The sequence below is a fragment of the Entelurus aequoreus genome, linkage group LG17 (assembly GCF_033978785.1).
Source record: "Entelurus aequoreus isolate RoL-2023_Sb linkage group LG17, RoL_Eaeq_v1.1, whole genome shotgun sequence".
Classification (NCBI taxonomy): Eukaryota; Metazoa; Chordata; class Actinopteri; order Syngnathiformes; family Syngnathidae; genus Entelurus; species Entelurus aequoreus.
The window spans coordinates 13,696,813-13,717,884 of NC_084747.1; the positions used below are offsets into that span (position 1 = coordinate 13,696,813).

The 21,072-nt window shown below is 43.4% G+C and overlaps 1 protein-coding gene across 3 annotated transcripts in view; it reads right to left on the minus strand.

Annotated features, from left to right (window-relative positions):
* Positions 1 to 21,072, minus strand: part of LOC133632482 (gastrula zinc finger protein XlCGF57.1-like) — a 104,383-nt gene that overhangs the window by 23,401 nt on the left and 59,910 nt on the right. The window contains exons 1-2 of one of the 3 annotated variants that reach the window (XM_062024922.1): positions 5,265 to 5,629; positions 1,945 to 4,983 (exon numbers count right to left, since the gene is read on the minus strand). In XM_062024922.1, the coding sequence (XP_061880906.1) occupies positions 3,347 to 4,666 (1,320 nt within the window). In that variant the 5' untranslated portion in view covers positions 4,667 to 4,983; positions 5,265 to 5,629 and the 3' untranslated portion in view covers positions 1,945 to 3,346. Of the gene's footprint in view, positions 4,984 to 5,180; positions 5,630 to 21,072 lie in introns of those variants that run through there. The other 2 variants (XM_062024920.1, XM_062024919.1) reach the window with 2 other exon arrangements.

A 21,072-nucleotide genomic window follows, 5' to 3' on the forward strand; every position in this document is an offset into this window, starting at 1 on the left:
CTAAACTACACCAGTACGTGAAGTGTGCTACGAGGGGAGCTAACACACTGGACAAAGTCTATTCCAACATAAAAAATGGATATAGAGCCAAACAACTACCTCAACTAGGCAAGTCTGACCACATGTCTCTGCTCCTGTTACCAGCTTACATACCAATAAGGAGAAGTGCTCCTATCACAACCAAAACGGTCAACACATGGCCGGGGGGAGCCATGGAACAGCTGCAGGACTGCTTTGAAACAACAGACTGGTCAGTTTTTGAAAACTCAGACTTGGAGCAGTACACAGCAGCGGTCCCGGGGTACATCAAACACTGCATAGACACTGTCACAGTGGACAAGTGCATCCGGGTCTACCCCAACAGGAAGCCCTGGATGACAAAAGAAGTACAGGGCCTACTCAAAGAGAGAGACAGTGCCTTCAAAGCGCAGGACCAGGCACTCTACAGTGCTGCCAGAGCCAATCTGAAGAGAGGTATCAGAGAGGCAAAGCCGAGCACAGGAGGAGAATGGAAGACCACCTTTAGAGCAACAACACCAAGGAAGTAGGAAAGGAATACAACACATGGCCAACCTCAGACCCAGTAACCCCTCGGCTGACGGCGACGCCTCTCGAGCAGGGGAGCTAAACGGCTTCTTCACCTGATTCGAGAGAAAGACACCTGCGGCCGTCACAACACCCCCACCTAACACCCACAGCAGCCGTACCCTTATACTGGAGGAGCATGAGGTGAGGCGCATGCTGAGGGCGGTGAACCAGAGGAAGGCTACGGGCCCTCTCTGGGTCACCTGGAGACGGGGGGAGCTACGTGCGGCTGCTTTTTGTGGATTATAGTTCGGCATTTAACATTATAATACCTGACAGACTTGTATAAAAAGTGTCAGACCTGGGTCTATCGAACTCCATCTGCATGTGGATTAAAGACTTCTTATCCAACCGCCCCCAGAGGGTGCAGTTCCGCCACATGTCATCGAGCCTATACCTCAGCACCGGCTCTACACAAGGCTGCGTGCTGAGCCCCCTACCCTACACCCTCTACACGTATGACTGCACACCTGCCCACTCCAGCAACTCCGTCATCAAATTTTCGGATGACACCACCGTAGTGGGGCTCATCTCGGGGGGAGACGAGGCTGCATATCGGGACGAGGTGGAGAAGCTGTCGGAGTGGTGCACAGTAAACAACCTGGCCCCTAACACCTCCAAGACCAAGGAGCTGGTCATAGACTCCAGGAGGAAATAAACGGACATCCTGCCTCTGGTCATCAGCGGTGACTGCGTGAGGAGGGCCTCAGACTTCCGCTTCCTGGGAGTCCACCTGGACGACGACCTAACCTGGAGCACCAACCACCACGGCTACCATCAAGAAGGTACACCAGAGACTGCACTTCCTGAGAATACTCAGGAATAACCACCTCTCACAGGAACTGCTGGTGTCCTTCTACCGGTGCTCTATTGAGAGCATCCTGACCTACTGCATCTGCGTTTGGTTCGGCAGCTGCACGGCCGCCGAGAGAACGGAGCTCCAGAGGTTCATAAACACCGCCCAGAAGATCATCGGATGCCCCCTCCCCTCCCTGGCTGACCTGTACAACTCCTGCTGTCTCAGGAAGGCACAGAGCATCCTGAAAGACCCATTCCAGCCCGGGCACTGCCACTTAGAATTGCTACCCTCAGGCAGACGCTATAGGGTCTAAAAGCGGACACAAATAGACTAAAAAACATTTTTTACCCAAGAGCCATAGAAGCATTAAACAGGCCCTGAGTGAGCACAATGTGTCCGTCTTGTCCTCATGAGTCATGTCTTTTTATTTTTCGGACTATAATGTGCAATAATGTTGTATGTGTATATATATATATATATATATATATATATATATATATATATATATATATATATATATATATATATATATATATATATATGTATATGCATATGTATGGATATATGCATGTGTGTGAAAATATACATATACAGTATATAGATACATATCTTCTTTCTTATCTTTTTTACTATTTACACTACCGTTCAAAAGTGTGGGGTCACCCAAACAATTTTGTGGAATAGCCTTCATTTCTAAGAACAAGAATAGACTGTCGAGTTTCAGATTTAAGTTCTCTTTTTCTGGCCATTTTGAGCGTTTAATTGACCCCACAAATGTGATGCTCCAGAAACTCAATCTGCTCAAAGGAAGGTCAGTTTTGTAGCTTCTGTAATGAGCTAAACTGTTTTCAGATGTGTGAACATGATTGCACAAGGGTTTTCTAATCATCAATTAGCCTTCTGAGCCAATGAGCAAACACATTGTACCATTAGAACACTGGAGTGATAGTTGCTGGAAATGGGCCTCTATAAACCTATGTAGATATTGCACCAAAAACCAGACATTTGCAGCTAGAATAGTCTTTTACCACATTAGCAATGTATAGAGTGTATTTCTTTAAAGTTAAGACTAGTTTGAAGTTATCTTCATTGAAAAGTACAGTGATTTTCCTTCAAAAATTAGGACATTTCAATGTGACCCCAAACTTTTGAACGGTCATGTACATTACTAAAATTATTGTGTAAGCACCTTAGGGGATCTGCTCCATTTGCGTTGTTCTTTGAACCGGTTGACTGTAATAATGACAATAAAACTCAATTCTATTCAATTCTATTTTAAGTGGGGTTACTGATTGGGTCAAGGGGGAGGAATCACAGCCCCACTTTACCGTGTACCTCTTGCTTGGTATACTTGCTCGCCCCGGTATAAACTATTTGCTTGCCTAACAGAATTGCTTTTGTGACATCCAGTGGACACAATTAGAACAGCAGTTTCTTTCATTAAAAATGCAGCTGAATTTTACACTTCGCAAACTCATCTCGAACCGGTTATGCGCGAATGTCGAGGGAGGTGGGGGTTGGGTTGTGGGTGTTGGGGGTTAATTGTTCATATGTCTCTGATTTGCACATCAATCAGTCTGAGGAATAAAAGTTGGCAGTTTGTTATACAAACAGTTACCCAGCATCACTTATGCGTCAACGTCAGTTTTGATACATCTCAACTTTGCAGTGAAAAAAGGTGTAGTGCAGGTTTTTGAGCGTGCACAAACTTGACACATGAGGCCCCAGGTCCCTGGACTAAAGAAGGAGTAACCAAGCACTTGAAGCATCATCTATCTTACTGTTCAGGAAGGTTTCAGATACAGAGAAGACATGGGGTCATGAGTAGATAAGATTATGCTCCAAATAATCCAAGTTTGTATAAACACCTCAGATATTTGTGAAAGAAGCAGTGAGGAGGTCCTGGGTAGGGTGGATGTCACCACATATGAGCAACATACCACAAACTAAACAGCTAATTGGTTATTTTCCCTTGTGTGATCTTATGTGTTTTCCTGCATCTGCTTTATGTTGGAACCTTTTACAGCACACTGAACAACTAAATGGTTTTTCACCTGTGTGTGTTCTCATGTGTACAGTCAAACGATTCTTAATAGAAAAGTTTTTACCACAAATTGAACAGTTAAATGGCTTTTCTCCAGCGTGTGTTCTCATGTGTCGCCACAAAGAGCTGTTAAAAGGAAAGGTTTTACCACAAACTGAACAATTAAATGGTCTTAGTCCAGTGTGTGTTCTCATGTGTTGAGTCAAATGGCTCTTAACAGCAAAGCTTTTGCCACAAACTGAACAATTAAATGGTTTTTCACCTGTGTGTGTTGTCATGTGTTGAGTCAAATGGCTATTTTGAGAAAAGCTTTCGCCACAAACTGAACAATTAAATGGTTTTTCACCTGTGTGTGTTGTCATGTGTTGAGTCAAATGGCTATTTCGAGAAAAGCTTTTGCCACAAACTGAACAATTAAATGGTTTTTCCCCTGTGTGTGTTCTCATGTGTTGAGTCAAATAGTTATTTTGAGAAAAGCTGTTGCCACAAACTGAACAACTAAATGTTTTTACTCCAGCGTGTGTTCTCATGTGTCGCCACAAAGAACTGTCATGAGGAAAGGTTTTACCACAAACTGAACAATTAAATGGTCTTAGTCCAGTGTGTGTTCTCATGTGTTGAGTCAAATGGCTCTTAACAGAAAAGCTTTTGCCACAAACTGAACAATTAAATGGTTTTTCTCCTGTGTGTGTTCGCATGTGTTCAGTCAAAGAGCTATTTTGAGAAAAGCTTTTGCCACAAACTGAACAATTAAATGGTTTTTCTCCTGTGTGTGTTCTCATGTGTTCAGTCAAAGAGCTATTTTGAGAAAAGCTTTTGCCACAAACTGAACAATTACATGTTTTTTCTCCTGTGTGTGTTCTCATGTGACGAGTCAAATTGCTTTTAACAGAACAGCTTTTGCCACACACTGAACACTTATATGGTTTTTCTCCTGTGTGTGTTCTCATGTGTTGAGTCAAATTGCTTTTAACAGAACAGCTTTTGCCACACACTGAACACTTATATGGTTTTTCTCCTGTGTGTGTTCTCATGTGTTCGGTCAAAATGCTATTTTGAGAAAAGCTTTTGCCACAAACTGAACAAATAAATGTTTTTTCTCCTGTGTGTGTTCTCATGTGTTCAGTCAAACGGCTCTTTTTAGTAAAACTTTTAGCACAAACTGAGCAGCTCAAACATGTTTTACCTCTCTTCTTTGTAGAGCATTCAGAGTGTTTGTTGTCAATGTGAGTCCTCATATCACCTTCACAGTCTTTATCACTGCTCAAAGGTTCTTCAACCTTGTCTTCAGCCTCAATATCTGATAGAGAAGCTAAGAGGTTGTCTACTTGTGGTTTCTCTTCATCATCTTCAGTCTTCACAGAGAGAATACTCAGTGGAAACTTGGTGTAATCAGCTTCCTTTCGTTCTAGAAGACACTCTCCCTCCTGAGTGATGCAGAGTTCCTCCTCTTCCTTTTTAATGCAGGGTGGTTGTGGAGTCTCCTGCTTCAAAGTGGAGCTCCCCCCTAACTGAGGGGAAACTTCTTCTGGATTACTGATCAGCTGCTGGACGTCTGCAAGACACAAACAACAATAACACACTTTCTTCTATGTACTGTATGTGTGTGTAGTAGGGTTGTACAGTATACTGCTACTAATAAAGTATTGTGGTACTAATCAATTGAAATCGGTACTATAGCACCTTTGAAAAGTAAGGGTACCGTTCTTTCATCTGAATGCCACAAACTGAACAAATAAATGTTTTTTTTACCTGTGTGTGTTCTCATGTGTCGAGTCAAACGGATCTTTTTAGTAAAAGTTTTAGCACAAACTGAGCAGCTCAAACATGTTTTACCTCTCTTCTTTGTAGAGCATTCAGAGTGTTTGTTGGCAATGTAAGTTCTATCACCTTCACAGTCTTTATCGCTGCTCAAAGGTTCTTCAACCTTGTCTTCAGCCTCAATATCTGATAGTGGAGCTAAGAGGTTGTCTACTTGTGGTTTCTCTTCATCATCTTCAGTCTTCACAGAGAGAATACTCAGTGGAAACTTGGTGTAATCAGCTTCCTCTTGTCCTAGAAGACACTCTCCCTCCTGAGTGATGCAGAGTTCCTCCTCTTCCTTTTTAATGCAGGGTGGTTGTGGAGTCTCCTGCTTCAAAGTGGAGCTCCCCCCTAACTGAGGGGAAACTTCTTCTGGATTACCGATCAGCTGCTGGACGTCTGCAAGACACAAACAACAAAAACACACTTTCTTCTATGTACTGTATGTGTGTGTAGTAGGGTTGTACAGTATACTGCTACTAATAAAGTATTGTGGTACTAATCAATTGAAATCGGTACTATAGCACCTTTGAAAAGTACCGGTACCGTTCTTTCATCTGAATGTCGCTGTGCGGCGGTGACTACCTCCAGGGCCCATATTTTGTCGGGGGTAACACTGGGTCCATAAAGCTCCGCTCTTTGGTCGGAAGGACGAGGCCGTCGATTAGTTACAACTTGGTCACTTTATTTATTATTTTCACAGGGCACAACCGGACATTTGCCTTTGAATTTATATTTTAACCTTGTAAAATTGTTCTTTGACTGTGAGTGTTTAATGTAGTGTAAGATTTTCTGTTTAGAATAAAGCCAATACTGACATTTTTCATAGTTCCCTTTATTTACAAAAGTATCTATACATTTAGTACCGGTACTAAATTAACAACCCTAGTGTGTAGTGTTTCATGGCCATTCATTTAGTGCCTTGCCAGAATGATGGATCAATGTTTACATGACTTGTCATAGACTCAGAGAAGTTCAGCTAGAATCACAGAATGTTACGACCGGGTCACATGGTGCTGCGAGGTTTGTTCTCCCGGGATGCAAACGGACGACTCCGGACAGGACTTGCAGGTAGGAACATGATTTATTCTCATAAATCATAAAACGAAGACAGGAACAAACCAAACGAAGCGTGTCTAACACAAGGAAAGCTAACGGAATAGCTCACAAGGAAAACACTAAGACGGGACTTAGCGTAAGACCCGCACAGGGAACTAGAAAACATTGAATGTAGCAGTTGCGTAAAGTAAACAAAGAAGCCAGACCGACTGACTGGCAAAGGCAGGCTTAAATACTGTCTCTGATTACAAACAGGTGCGCGTCCCAAACACAAGAGGCAGGTGAAAATAATAAGTAGCTATGGTAACCAACTCAGAGGTGCACAAACAGGAACTAAAGGAGTCCTAACAAACAGAAAACACAAAACATGATCCAGACCACGGATCACGACACAGAAAGTAGAAAACATCTGCTTCGATGGACATTAGGATATTACAAACTAACAGTGGGGAAAAAGTCAATATTGAAATCCATCGCAAAACTAAAAAAGATAACATCTATCTCAAAGAAGTCTGTAGTTAAGAAGTAGAGAACTTTTTTAGATATTAAATGCAAGAAATTGGATCCACTTTCTGTACAATTGTAATGATCATTTTATTTACTTTGTTTTTGACACAGTGTTCAGTTTTTTCCGTATTGGCCCTCTGAATAGGGGTCGTCACTCAGCATGGAAGGAATTACTCGCTGTGCATTCTTTGCTTGTTTTATTTAGTACTTATTGCAGCAACAGCAGCAGCAGTAGTAGTAGCAGCAGCTGCAGCAGTAGTAGCAGTAGCAGCATTAGCAGCATCAGCAGCATTAGCAGCATTAGCAGCAGCAGCATTAGCAGCAGCAGATAATAACCAGTGGGGTATGCTGGTGGCGAAGCACGCTGTTTTTACAAACGAAACAATGATGCCATTTTTAAAGCTACGTCCATGGTCACCTGTCAGTGGTAGCCCCGCCCATCTTAAAGTCCCAGGTAAGTCCGCCATAAATACATATAGACATAACAAATACACATAATAAATCCAACACCTCCCACTTAAGTTCCTGATGTCCCGTCCAAGGAACTTACACCACGATCAAGAGACCCCATTTTGTGACACATGTTCGCTAACCAAGTTACAATGTTTTCTTTTTTGTTTGTTTTGTTTTGTATTTTTTTGTTTTTGTTTTAATGAAGTGTGGATGCTCATCTTCGTATATGTACTGTGTGCACTGTGTGGGCATGGTGGCAGCGATCCGCCTACACCAACCAGCCAAATAGTTTAAAGGGGTTTGGGGCGTTGACTTGGCCAGGGGTTGGGGCAGTGACTGGAACTTTGAAGTCGCCCCGGGAGACAGCGTCATGAAGTCGCAGCTAGAGTCGAATCCTCTGCTGGGATCAGTACGACCAGCCGCCTTACATCCCTTTGCAGGATGATGGTTGACGGTAGTTGTTGATTTGTCCTGCCTTTTCTCTCAGTAGTCGTCGTTGGGAGGCCGGCACAAACTTTGATATCGACGTCCCTGACGACTCCATGCCTGTCTGGTCTTGTGGCTGTAACTATGCCCAAGCGGAATTGTCCTCTCATAGCATTAGGGTCTGCGATCCAGACGATGTCTCCCTCTTTGACATTTCTCTCCTTTGTATGCCACTTCTCACGGACAAAGAGATTTGGACCGGCTAGTTCATTCCACTTGGTCCAGAATTTGTCAACTAAATTGTGGATGTTCCTTAGCCTGCGCCAAGGGTGGGTGACTAGATCAAGTCCATCTGTGTCTCCTCCCACTGAGGATCGTCCGAGGATGAGAGAGTTGGGAGTTATGTAGTCGACTGACTCCTCTTGCTCCTGGGCGCGAGCGTCGATTGGGCGCTCGTTTGTCAGGTTGGCTGCCTGAAAAATTAGAGTCTGGAAGTCGCCCCAGGTGAGAGAGTCTGTCGCTCCTTTGAAACTTGTGAGGGCTCTTTTTATCAGTTTTACGGCAGCTTCTGCTGCTCCATTCCGGTGAGGCGCATCGGCAGGGTGGAAGCACCATGCCCAGTCTGTCCCATTCTTGGCTGCAATGTCCTCAACAGATGATGTTTGTAGACAGTGCAAGTGGTTTTGGAGCTCATTCAGAGCGGGTTTAGCCCCGATGAAGTTCGTCCCTTTGTCGGACCATAGTTTGCGTGGGTGCCCTCTAAGGGCAACAAAGCGGGAGTAGGCCAGCAGAAAACTTTCTGAGGACTGGTCATCGCACACATCGGCATGGACTGCCCTTGAAGCCATGCAGCAGAAAACAATTCCCCAGACTTTCTTCCTTGCTCTCCTCTTGACTGCGTCCTTGACTTCATAGGGGCCGAATAGATCCAGGGTTGTGTACTCGAATGGGCCTGCCCTTTGCGTGCGCTCCAGCGGGAGGTCACTCATCACTTGCTGGCATACTCTAGCTCTTTGCTTTCGGCAGTGGATGCAGTCACTAATGACTCTTCTGACTGCTCGACGGCCCTGTATGATCCAGGCTTTTCTCCGAGTACCTAGGAGAGTTGCTGCAATCCCCTCGTGGTTCTTATCATGAGCCTCTTGGGCTAGTAATGTAGCCAATCTTGACTGCATAGGGACCAGAGGAATAGCAGTCTTGCCTTCATTCCAGGACTGAATTCGTCCTCCGCAGAGTAGGAGTCCCGTGACCTCTTCTTTCCGGACCACGAGTCGGTCCAGAGTTTCATCCCGGAACTCAACTCCGTCCTGGGCTTCAAGGGCAAGGTAATGGAAGGCCTCTGCCCTCTCAACAGCTGTAAGACCAGGCTTTGCATTTCCATTGGCAGAGGCCTGGTGTCTGCCACCTAACCAGGCCTCCACTGCCCGCCGAGTCCAGGCAACAGTCCCGCACAGCCTGGCGAGGGAGCTAAACCTCCCAGGCTCAACGAGGCGCACAAGGGCCACGGCCCGCACCCGTGGGATAGACAGAGGTGGAGTGGTCCCGGGGCCGCCAGGCTCAGGAGGCTTCTTTCTGCTGTCGCTCTTATTTTTCTGTCGCCTTGTGACCACGGCAGAGAATACACGTCTTTGAAGCTTCTTGATGCTCTCTTTGGTGACTGTGGCAGCGATTTCACTTGCAGTCTTCACCGGCCACTTGCTTTCAGGCCACTTGAGGAACTCAGGCCCGTTCTGCCACTCCGAGTCCTCGTTCAACTCCTCAGGAGTCGCTCCCCTCGTAAGGATATCGGCAATGTTTAGGTCTCCTTCAACCCACTTCCAAGCGTCCTCTCTTAAGTCAAGCCCAATCCTCATCTTCCCCCTCTTCTTTGAGAAGTTGATTGTAGCGAGGATGCAGAGCTTGTCTGACTCGGGCTCGTACCCAACCCCGAGGGCTTTGCTGTCCTCCTCTTGCATCTGATTTGGGAGGATGAGGATGTTCGGCGTGCTCGGACAGCCAAGCTGGGGACTGCTCTGGGTTTTCCCCCTCCCACTTTGGCCAGAGAAGACCCAGGGTTTTAGAGAGAACCCTCCTGCCTCCAAGATCTTCTCCACACCAACAGTTGTCTCTCGTAGAGCATCAAGATCATTGTCCGACGTCAGGATGTCATCGACGTAGCAGTCTTCTTCTAAAACTCTACGTTCTTTGAGCATTGACGAGAACTGTGGCAGTTTAGCAGTCTCTCGCATTGCAACTTGGGCAATACATCCTGCTGGCTTATCGCCAATGTTCACTCGGACAACTGCAAACGTCTCTATTTCGTTCAGAGGGTCATCCCTCCACAGGAATCGATGCAGGTGGACCTCTTCATCCTTGAGCCAAACTGAGTTGTACATCTTTCGTACATCGCCCAGGGCAGCATGTTGCCCACTTCGGAACCGTAAGAGAACTCCTTTTATTGGATTAAGTACATCTGGACCTTTGTGGAGGAGGTCATTCAGGCTCCAACCCTGAAACTCTTGGCTGCTATTCCACACTATTCTCACAGGGGTGGAAGCAGAGTGGGGGTTCGGGGAGACCAAGTGGCTAATGTACCACCTTGGGCCCTTCCAGGAATCCATCTCTTCTTCTGATAGCTTGACAGCCGCACCTCTTCTGACCATGTCATGGATTTGTTCCCCATACGCTGCTTTCCAAGCGGGCTCTCGTCCCAGCCTAGACTCCGTCCTCCTGAAAGTAGCCTCCCGGCTCTGCAATTGTCAGGGAGAGAGGCTGGGTCTCCTCGCCAGGGGTAGGCAGCTTCCCAGTGGGGTGACTGGCTGTGCTTGTCTGCTAGAACATAGGAGAGGCCATTCTTGATTTTTTCCAACTCCCTTTCTTCTCCAAGGGTCATCTCCTTTCCTCCTGGGGCACACATGCCACATTGAGGGTCGCACGCTGCCCCGATGCTGTCCCACCTGAACCACTCTAACACTTCCTTGTTAGTTGTAGCGGTGCTGCTGAGGACTGTCTCTTCCTTTGTGAACTCTGTGTTCGGATTGCTTGAGTCCACAAGGACCTCCTCATATACTCTTGAGGCAGTTCTCATGGACCTTGCGAAATGAGTGTCGGACTGGTGGAAGGTTAAATCTACCATCTCAAGGAGGTTAGGGTGGGTCCCAGCGACCGTCTTTTCAAGTGGGCCATCCCAAAGGATCAGGTCCCCTTCTCTCCTGACTGGCTGTGGGACCAGGCGACCTTCCCTGTGGCTGATGAGGAGATCGATTTTGGTGGGCCGCACCAAGTCTTCAGCAGCAACACCAGGGAAGAACCCTTGAAGTTGATGTGGTGTGGCTTTCTAGGTGACCTCTGCGATGCTCTCCAGGCCGTAGCAAATGATCTTATGCACTCCCACCGTTCCCTCTGGAGTTCCTACCCTCAACCGAAGGGTATATCTCCTGGTCATGATTGTCCTCCGCATCCCACCAACTCCATGCACAATCAATTTGATGTTCTCTCCACATAGTCCGAGACGCTTGGCTCCAGTATTTGTGATGTAATTGGTATCCGAAGCAAGGTCAATCAATGTTCCGATGAGATGGCCAGAGTTGGTAGTGACCTTGAGGAGCATCATTAGCACTGGATATTCTTTAGGTACACTTCCAGTGCTGGTGCAGATTGCTGTGGTGGTTTTGTTTGAGAACACTTTCCTGCACTCTTTCCTCTGCTCTGGGGTTAGCGTTGCAAGAAACTCTTCCTGCTGGCTGGTTAGGCCAAGAGGCCTTTTCACTGGGACTTTACTGCCACCGTCCCTTTGAGTGGCGAACCTGGGGCAGAGCAGGTAGTGGTGAGTCTTGTCTTGCCGGCAATCCGCTTTACTGCAGAGGAACCCTGAGTTGCAACGGCCATCCTTGGGGTGAATGTTCAAGAACCTGTTGCACACACCATGGGTCCTTATGTGAGACTTTCTTTTTGCCAGGTCCAAGTCCCTGAACGTTTTGCAAGCAAAAAGCCTTCCAGCGTGTGTTTCGTCGGCACAGACGGAGCATGCAGATTGTGGCTTTGCTGGAGCCCCGCGTTGACCTGCAGTGACCCTGGAGAAAGCCTTCTTCGCCCTCTTCTCTGAAGTTTCTATCGGGCGTTTCTCAGAGGGACTTTTTTCTGCAAGGCTCGTTTTCAACTGAGAATTACCTCCTGTATCTTTAGGAATTGAAGAAGACACTCAAAGTGGTTCTGATGGGCGAAACCATTGGTGGGTACATTTTTGTAAGCCACCCATTTCTCCTTTAGGAAGTTCGGTAGCTTACGCTCCAGAGACTGCGCCACCAGACGATTTTTCATAACGTCCTCTTCACCCAGGATGAGAAGGTTACTTAGGGCCCTTTCCACCGTCTGGATCAGCTCAATTGCTCTCCTAGGGTTATTTCCTTTTACAGGGGGCAGGCCTTGCACCTCACTCGCAATCATTTGGACAATCCTTGCCTTATTCCCATATCTGTTGTCCAAGCGTTGGAACATTTCCTCAGCGGACGCGCAGCTGGACAAGACTAGGTCCTTCTTCACTTTCTCACCGAGGCTAGCTAGGAGATGGAACCTTGTTACACCTGCCGGCCTCAGTGGGTTCCCCAATTGCTCCAGTTCTCCCCACTCAGCCTTCCAACGGTAATAATCTGTTATGTCACCAGAAAACGTGGGGAGACGTACTCTCTCGAGGGGGAACTGATTTCTGTAGCCGTAACCTCCAGAATACATGTCAGGGATGCCCCGGGGAGCACTCTGGGTCATCAGCGGTGTGCTAGAGACATTTGATGTGGCTCCAGTGCTGCCACCAACTGGTCCACTAAGTGCCTGTATTCTGGCACCTGAAGCTGAGATGGTTGTTGGGAGAGGATTGGATGGAGCAACTTGGGTGTTGCTGCCTGTAGGAAGTTCCTCTTTGAGACTGGGACCGCTAAATGGAGGCTCTGTGAGACTGACTGGGTTGAGCACGTCCTGCGCCTTGTCAGACTCTTTTTGTAGTCGGACTTTGTCATCCATATCTTCATCGGATGACTCTGTGCATCTTAGGTCTCTCCAGCTATCCTCCCAGTCTCTTACTCGGCGCCACAGAGCTCAGACCTTCTCCTTGAGCATCTTTGTGTTAGCATATGAGATAAGAGCATCCCAGTTCCTGCATCTTCGCTCGAGCTCATCGATCCTCTCTCTAAGGCCATGTCTGGTGAGCTCAAAATCAGACCTCCGTAACTTCTTTATGTCGCAGCCCTCAACCTGGTTCATCTTACTCTCTGCACTGGAAACACATTCTCCGATGTCATCTGCTGCAAACGTAGTCCAGATTGATTCTTTAATGAGCTCAACGGTCTCTGTGTATTTACGGAGGCACTCAGCTGTCTTCTCCGCTATGCAGGCTGCTTCTTCTTTTGCCTTGTCCTCTTCATCCTCGGTTCCGTTCACCGCATTGAGGGCTTCAGCATAGTCATCTCCTGCATCACTGACCCTCTCAAAGTCCACCTCAAGGCTCCTCAGCTCGTCAATCAGGGCTCTCTCTCCTAACAGTTTGACTCTGGAGGCAAGCTTATTGGCCCTCTTGGTGAAGGAGGATTGCGCAGCAGAGCGCATTCCTCTGAGGGCTTCAAATTCCTGTGTGTCCATTTTCCTTATTCTTTAACTGACCGGGGTTTGGTTTCACCAGCAGGGTCCTTTCCCTCCAAATGGTGGTCCTCCTTTGGTCAATGGTTGGGTGGACACAGTGTTGTTTCGCTTGGAGAGTTATTTATTTCTCTTCAAGGCTTGAAACTCATCGGGGGATTTGTAGGTTAATTACAATCTCATCCAACCCGTTGGTTATTACTGTTCAGTTTTTTCCGTATTGGCCCTCTGAATAGGGGTCGTCACTCAGCATGAAAGGAATTACTCGCTGTGCATTCTTTGCTTGTTTTATTTAGTACTTATTGCAGCAACAGCAGCAGCAGTAGTAGTAGCAGCAGCTGCAGCAGTAGTAGCAGTAGCAGTAGCAGGATTAGCAGCATCAGCAGCATTAGCAGCAGCAGATAATAACCAGTGGGGTATGCTGGTGGCGAAGCACGCTGTTTTTACAAACGAAACAATGATGCCATTTTTAAAGCTACGTACATGGTCACCTGTCAGTGGTAGCCCCGCCCATCTTAAAGTCCCAGGTAAGTCCGCCATAAATACATATAGACATAACAAATACACATAATAAATCCAACACACAGTTTGTCCAATAAAATATTACTGGCATCTCGTGTACATATATACATTTATTTGAAGATGTTTTTTACATTTTTCAGTGACTTTGTAAAAATGGCAGTAAAACTCCATGTCACAATATTGCAATAGACTATTGTATCGTGACTCAAGTACCGTGATACATAGTTTATCATGAAGTCCTTTCCAATACCTCGTCTAGGGCTGGACATTTATGGCAAAACATAATAATCACAATTATTTCGAGTGATTTTGGAATCTCTGGATCTTTCTGTGTGGAGTTTGCATGTTCTCCCCGTGACTGCGTGGGTTCTCTCCGGGTACTCCGGCGTCCTCCCACCTCCAAAGACATGCACCTGGGGATAGGTTGATTGGCAACACTAAATTGGCCCTAGTGTGTGAATGTGAGTGTGAATGTTGTCTGTCTATCTGTGTTGGCCCTGCAATGAGGTGGCGACTTGTCCAGGGTGTACCCCGCCTTCCGCCCGATTGTAGCTGAGATAGGCTCCAGCGCCCCCCGCTACCCCGAAGGGAATAAGCGGTAGGAAATGGATGGGTGGATTTTGGAATCACGATAACACAATTTTAAATGTTAAAACTGCCATAAAATCATGGCTCAGCTCAACTTCTACCTGATCTGAATCAAAATTGGTCCCCAGCAACTTTCCGAAGCATCAAACAGGTTTATATGTGGTTATAGTGTATATATATTTTCTCATTCTGTTTTGCACACTCTTGGAGTCAACATGTGCATAGCCATGTACATAGTGTCATGTACATAGTGTATATACCCCCCTCCCTCATTTTTTGTATATATTGTTTTTCAAATCACCTGATATGTATACTGTGTATATCAGGGGTCACCAACCTTTTTGAAACCAAGAGCTACTTCTTGGGTACTGATTAATGCGAAGGGCTACCAGTTTGATACACACTTAAATAAATTGCCAGAAATAGCCAATTTGCTCAATTTACCTTTAACTCTATGTTATTATTAATAATTAATGATATTTATCTTTGTGGAAACACTGATCATCTTAATGATTTCTCACAATACATATATATAGAAACAGATAAATATCAATATGCAACACTTTATTTTCATATTTTCTCTAAGAGCAAAATTTTTCAAATTGAACATTTTCAAATGATCACTTCTAAGACAGTCTTGTGAAATCACAATGTCCCATTTAAACTAGCTAGCCACTAACATTTTTGAAAAAATCATGAATTACTTTGCACCATGTTTGTACAAATAATAACTCATGTAAAATACAAAAGTCAACTCTCAAATGTTTACATAAATCATGTCACACTTTGAACTGGACTCCAAATCTGTTATCTGTTTCTTTGTCAGTTAGTGAAGACCAAGTCTTTCAAATATTTTCTTGGATTTTTCTTTTTTTTTTTAGTTTTGTCTCTCTTAGAATTAAAAATGTAGAGCAAAGCGAGACCAGCTTGCTAGTAAATAAATAACATGTAAAAAATAGAGGCAGTTCACAAGTAAGTGCTTGTCAAGTGTTTTGCTTTTTTCACTGTGCTTATCCCACACTTGAAGGGATGTACCAATGCTGAATGTGGCTTCTGGATTTCACTCAAAAGACCAGACCGTAGTTCCTTTTTTCCTTTTATTTTCCTTTAGTTTGCAACAGTTTTTCCAACAAAGAAACAGTTTCTTTTTTCTTCTTTAGTCTTTTTAGCAGCGTTAGTAGACTTTAGTTTCTTTAGCTGTCATTAGCTTTCTTTAGTAGCCTTTAGCTTCTTTAGTAGGTGAAAAACCTTTAAGGACAAAACACCACAAGATTAACATGCTGTAAAAAATCAATCAATTATCAATCCCATAATTTACAATTATTAATTAGGCTATCAAACACTTAACAATTAAACAAGTGCAAGAAAATTGATTAATGTTTTCCCTTTAAGTTAATTCAGATTTTAAATAAATTGTCTCAACATAAATGCACCAAGATACATATAAAACACATTTAACACCAGAAACACAATAGATAAATGCAGCAGAAAACCCAATATGCAAATACATAAATACCTAACCAATTAACCACCTATTTTAGATACATATTTAAAATCCATATCCAATATAAATATATTATTAATTTAGCAGTGAAACACTCAATCTTAAACGCTGTCTACTGGTAGAAAAATACCCCTTTTCTATGCCCTCACTAGCAGCCAATGATCCAACACAGTTAAATCCAACACTTTAAGTTGAGCGACTTCACCCTCCTGATGAAGCAAACTGCTCCAACATTTATCAAACTAAGCAAAGAATCACAACACTTCCTTACTAAACAACAGTTACACAAAACACCGTGTGTATTTAGCCTCCAGACTAAGCACGCTACATGCACAAACCCCCCCCCCCCCATCTCACCAGCGCAACAGGTGCGCCACACCCACAAAGAGAAATAAAGTGCAATCTTACCGGCTGTCCGTTCAGCTTTTGGTTTTGGTACACTTTTGGCACAACTCTGTGTTATCTGTAATGAACCAAACCTTTCTCTACTCTGCGCTGGCGTCTTTTGTACTCCTTGATTTGACACAGCTGTCTAATTACCGGGCTCGCGCACCAGCAGACGAGACGGGAGCGTGCCGCGTTATACCTGCGTGTGAACGTCAACTGATAATAATGCCGAAATATATACATTTCCTGGGGTTGCCTAGGTGAATAGGGATGTGGATGTGCTCTAAAATAAAATATAATTTTATTAAGTGGGGTTTGGCTGGTTGCCAAGCAGCCGCATTTACGCGCCCGCGCATCAGCTGACGAGACAGCTGTTCGCCGCTACAGTGCTGCTATTTGAGCTATTTTTAGAACAGGCCAGCGGGCTACCCATCTGGGGCCGTACTTATCAAGCTTCTTACAGTGCCATTTTACACTTAAGTCCTGAGAATTTGCGAAATTTAGTCCTACTCTCAAACTTAAGAATAAAAGCTTTTTATCAACGTTCTTAAGTCTAAGAATCACTCCTACTCTCCACGATATTTAAGAGACCTTCAGAGGTGTCTTAAGTGGTTAGGAGTTGCCAGCAGGGGATGGCACTGAGGCGAGAGAGACGTGCGCGAACGTTCAGGGAACGGAACAATGTTTGTTTTTTTTTGATGACGAGCAGCTGATCAAACGGTATCGTTTACACAGAGCGGATATTATTTTTGTCACAGATTTAATACTTTTCGATTCCTTGTTGATTTCTGCATGTGTCTGCAGTGGGCTAGTATATATAGAGCCACCCACACCAGTTTCAAATTAGTTGCCTAATTAATGAATTGGAAAGAAAATGTTATGACAGTAGCGTATGTGTGTGGCCGTGAGGTGAGTGACGTCAGTGAGTGTGTGGGCGATAGAAGAGAGGGAGCGGTAGCGTGAGTGCCGGCGGGGACTAGTTTGTTTTGTATTATTTTGTAGTTTATTGTCAAAATATACACTCCCATTGTCCACTTAAATATTTCCAAGATATTTCTTTATTCTTAGACAACGGATTCCCTTCCGTGATTGGTCATTTCTATGGACACAGAAATTACGTCACCTAAAATTCCATTTACGGCACATAGTAATGTCGTAATTCAGCTCTGAGTGTGACACTTAAGATTCAGTCCTACACTTCGTTGAAAGTGTGAGTAAGACGCTTGATAACTAACTTTTAAGTGCAGCTTTCAGCGAAGAATTTATTTACTCTTAAGTCAACTCTTAGCAGACTTCTTAGGAGTAATTCTAAGAAGCTTGATAAGTACGGCCCCTGGTCCTTACGGGCTACCTGGTGTCCCCGGGCACCGCGTTGGTGACCCCTGGTGTATATGTACATCATTTATCAATTTTTTTAACATAACTTTTTTATATACATGTTACAGGTTATATAACTTTTATTATTGAATGTATCAAATGTGATGAATATTTAATGGACCACAATGGAAACAAGCCTTTTGGCTTTTTGTGCCATCCATTTGCCTTTTTAAAGGCCTACTGAAAGCCACTACTACCGACCACGCAGTCTGATAGTTTATATATCAATGATGAAATCTTAACATTGCAACACATGCCAATACGGCCGGGTTAACTTATAAAGTGACATTTTTAATTTCCTGCTAAACTTCCGGTTGAAAACGTCTATGTGTGATGACGTATGCGTGTGACGTCAATCGTTGAAACGAAAGTATTCGGACTTCATTGAATCCAATACAAAAAGCTCTGTTTTCATCTCAAAATTCCACGTTTAAATAAAAAAAATTCATTTCAGTAGGCCTTTAAAGCATTATATGGAATCAATTCTTTAAGATGTCAAACTTCTCAATCAATCAAACAATTATTTATTAAATTGAAAACGTAAAAACAGTACCACCAAAATGCAATTTTAAATATAATCTAAAAGAACAGCCACATATACATTAGTAACAAATAACTAACAATCATATTAACACTAAAATAAAATAATTATAGCAATATATATTTTCTTTTCCAGCCCTTGATTAGCAGTCTATTTTCTCTCTTTGTAGCGTTTGATGGACGCTACGTCACTACATGGTTGGAAAAATAGCTAAGTTAACACCACACTACTGGGAACTGTAGTTAAGCTACATAGCGTCACTACTTGTTGTGCACTACTGCCCATCACTGATTCTAACTCGTAAATAAATGCTAGCAAAAGTCAGCAAACAATGCAGGTGATGGGGATGCACTCTATTTCACCTATAAAAAACTAAGAAATATCCAAACGCTTCCAGCAACTTCTTATATACACACTGTAAGTATATATGTACTGTAATAACAGGCACATTCATAATAACATGTAATATTTACGTATTTTCATCATTTGTTATCATTTTAAGCAAACGGCGGCACTATATTTTCACAGACGCATCACAGCGTTCGCTATTTCTTTCAACACCACCACCAACTATTAATAATAAAGGCAGACTTCATGAGTGCCATCAAAGAATGCTTTGGGACAAATTATGATCCAGAACCTTAAATTTTTGAGCCTGAATAAAAGGAGGATGAGCTACAAGTTTTAGAAGCTGTGTGATGAGTAGATCAAGCAATTAGCACTATTGCTAAGTGCTAAACAAAAAATACAAAGTATGAACATAACTCATTTCTGTAGAAACTGCCCAAATGCTGAAACTGAACTAAAATGCTGATGGAATAGGGCTGGGCAACATGGCAAAAAAAAATGATCGCGGTTATTTTTTTTGCATACCATCCGATCTCGATTAATATCACTTTGTTTTAATTAAAGGCGGATTGTCTCGTGCAGGATAATAGCTAGTACAGTTGCATCCCTACTATTTACTACCACAGTATCTTGTAACAGACATTTCCGCCATGTTTGATGGAGGTAATATATGCTCACAGCTGACAACTGTCATTTTGTTCATATCTATAATTGTGTTTACTAGAGGTGTAACGGTACGGGTCACCCACGCTTTGGTCCGTACCTGGTTTTAGGACCACAGTTTTGCTTCTTTTCTGTACATGTTGTGGGGGTAAAGAGAACAACCCTTTTTCCTCTTAAGTTTTTTTTTTGCAAACATTCTTCAGGAAACAAAGTATCAGTGGTGTACTGAATACTGTAAGATTTTTATTTAAAGTTTACATTTACTAAACAATATTTTGAAAGTTTAATAATTATTCCAGGGACAAAATGTTTTAATCCACAAACTCAAAAATTATTGAAAAAATAAAAATAAAGTGTCTGCGGAGTTTTTTAGTACATGTTGAATCAGAGGATGAGAAACTTTGCAGACACAAACAAAAAGTCTGATTGAAAAATATTAAAAACACAGGATCACGGTCAATAAAGGCGGATTCACGCAGGATTATACCAAGTATCGTTGCTTGCCTACTGTTTACTACTGCGGTAACTTCTAACAGACATTTCCGCCATTTTGGATCGAGGTTCTTTGTTTACATTGTTCAACAAAGTCGGCTAATTTCTATTTTTAGGGCTTGGAATTCAAATAGCTTTCAAATGAGGGAACGCAACACACTCACCTTCATCTTCGCTTTTCAGATTGTTCTCCGTTGGTGGCGCTGATTCTCTTTCATGTTCTCTTTTACCGGACGTCGCCATCTTAGCATAGCAGTAGTCGTCCATCTTCTATCACGTCTTCAATCTTCACTTCAGATAACACGCCATCGCTCCACACTCAAAGTCCGTTTGGTGGGCTTAAGAAAAGGTGAATGGTTGAGGTATTTGATGCTATTTTTGAATCTATAAGATCGTAAATGTGAAACTTCTCCGGAAAGCCACGCCGCTTAGTCCGCCATCTTGGACTTTCCGCTTTTCGATGTGTTTGCGCATGCGCCAAAAGTGTTCAACTTCCGATCGACAACTGCACTTTAAAAAATAAAATACATTTTAAATAACTAGCGGCCTTTTTCATATTTTCTTACATTTCTGGCTCATAATTGAAGTGCTCCTTATCGCGAAAACATTTTTGATATCAAAATACTTTGGAGATAGAAATGAAACAAAAATCGACAATGTTGTATTCTGTCTTTTAGTGGGTTGAAGCAAACGGCAAGTTGTTTGACAAAGTAAGTGTTGTGAAAGTGTGAAACTCACACTACCCCAGTATACATTTTCAACATTATAGCATTTCACCCTTTTGACGTTTTTTCCTCTTGACTTTTATCAGTAATATCCTCATTGAACGATGACTTGTACTCGACCTCGGACCAACTGCACTCAGTGAGGAAACAAACACGCTCACATAAATATTGCTCTTATTAAAAGCATAGACAGCAGAACACTTCTATTTTCACTTTTGTACACTGACTTTAGCCTTTATTTCTTTCACAGAAAAGAGCAATTCGTATCATTTTTAAAGTAGGATACAGAGACCACACAAATCCACTCTTCATTGGGTCAGGATTATTAAAACTAAAACACATTGTAGAATTGCATACTCTATTAGTGATGTTCAAAGCTAGAAATAAAGTTCTTTCGAAGGACTTACAAAAGTTATTTGTGTTCACGTCTGAAGATGAGAACCACAGAAGGCCGTATAATTTGAAACATCCAAGAGTGCGAACAAATTTGAAGCAAATGTGCTTGTCTGTGGCTGCTGTGAAAGCATGGAATTCTCTAGACAAAGACTTAAAACGTTGCAAGAATATCTTTGAATTTAAAAAGAGTTACAAAAAGAGACAACTGGAATTATATCAAACTGATTTTTGATTTTGATTGGACGT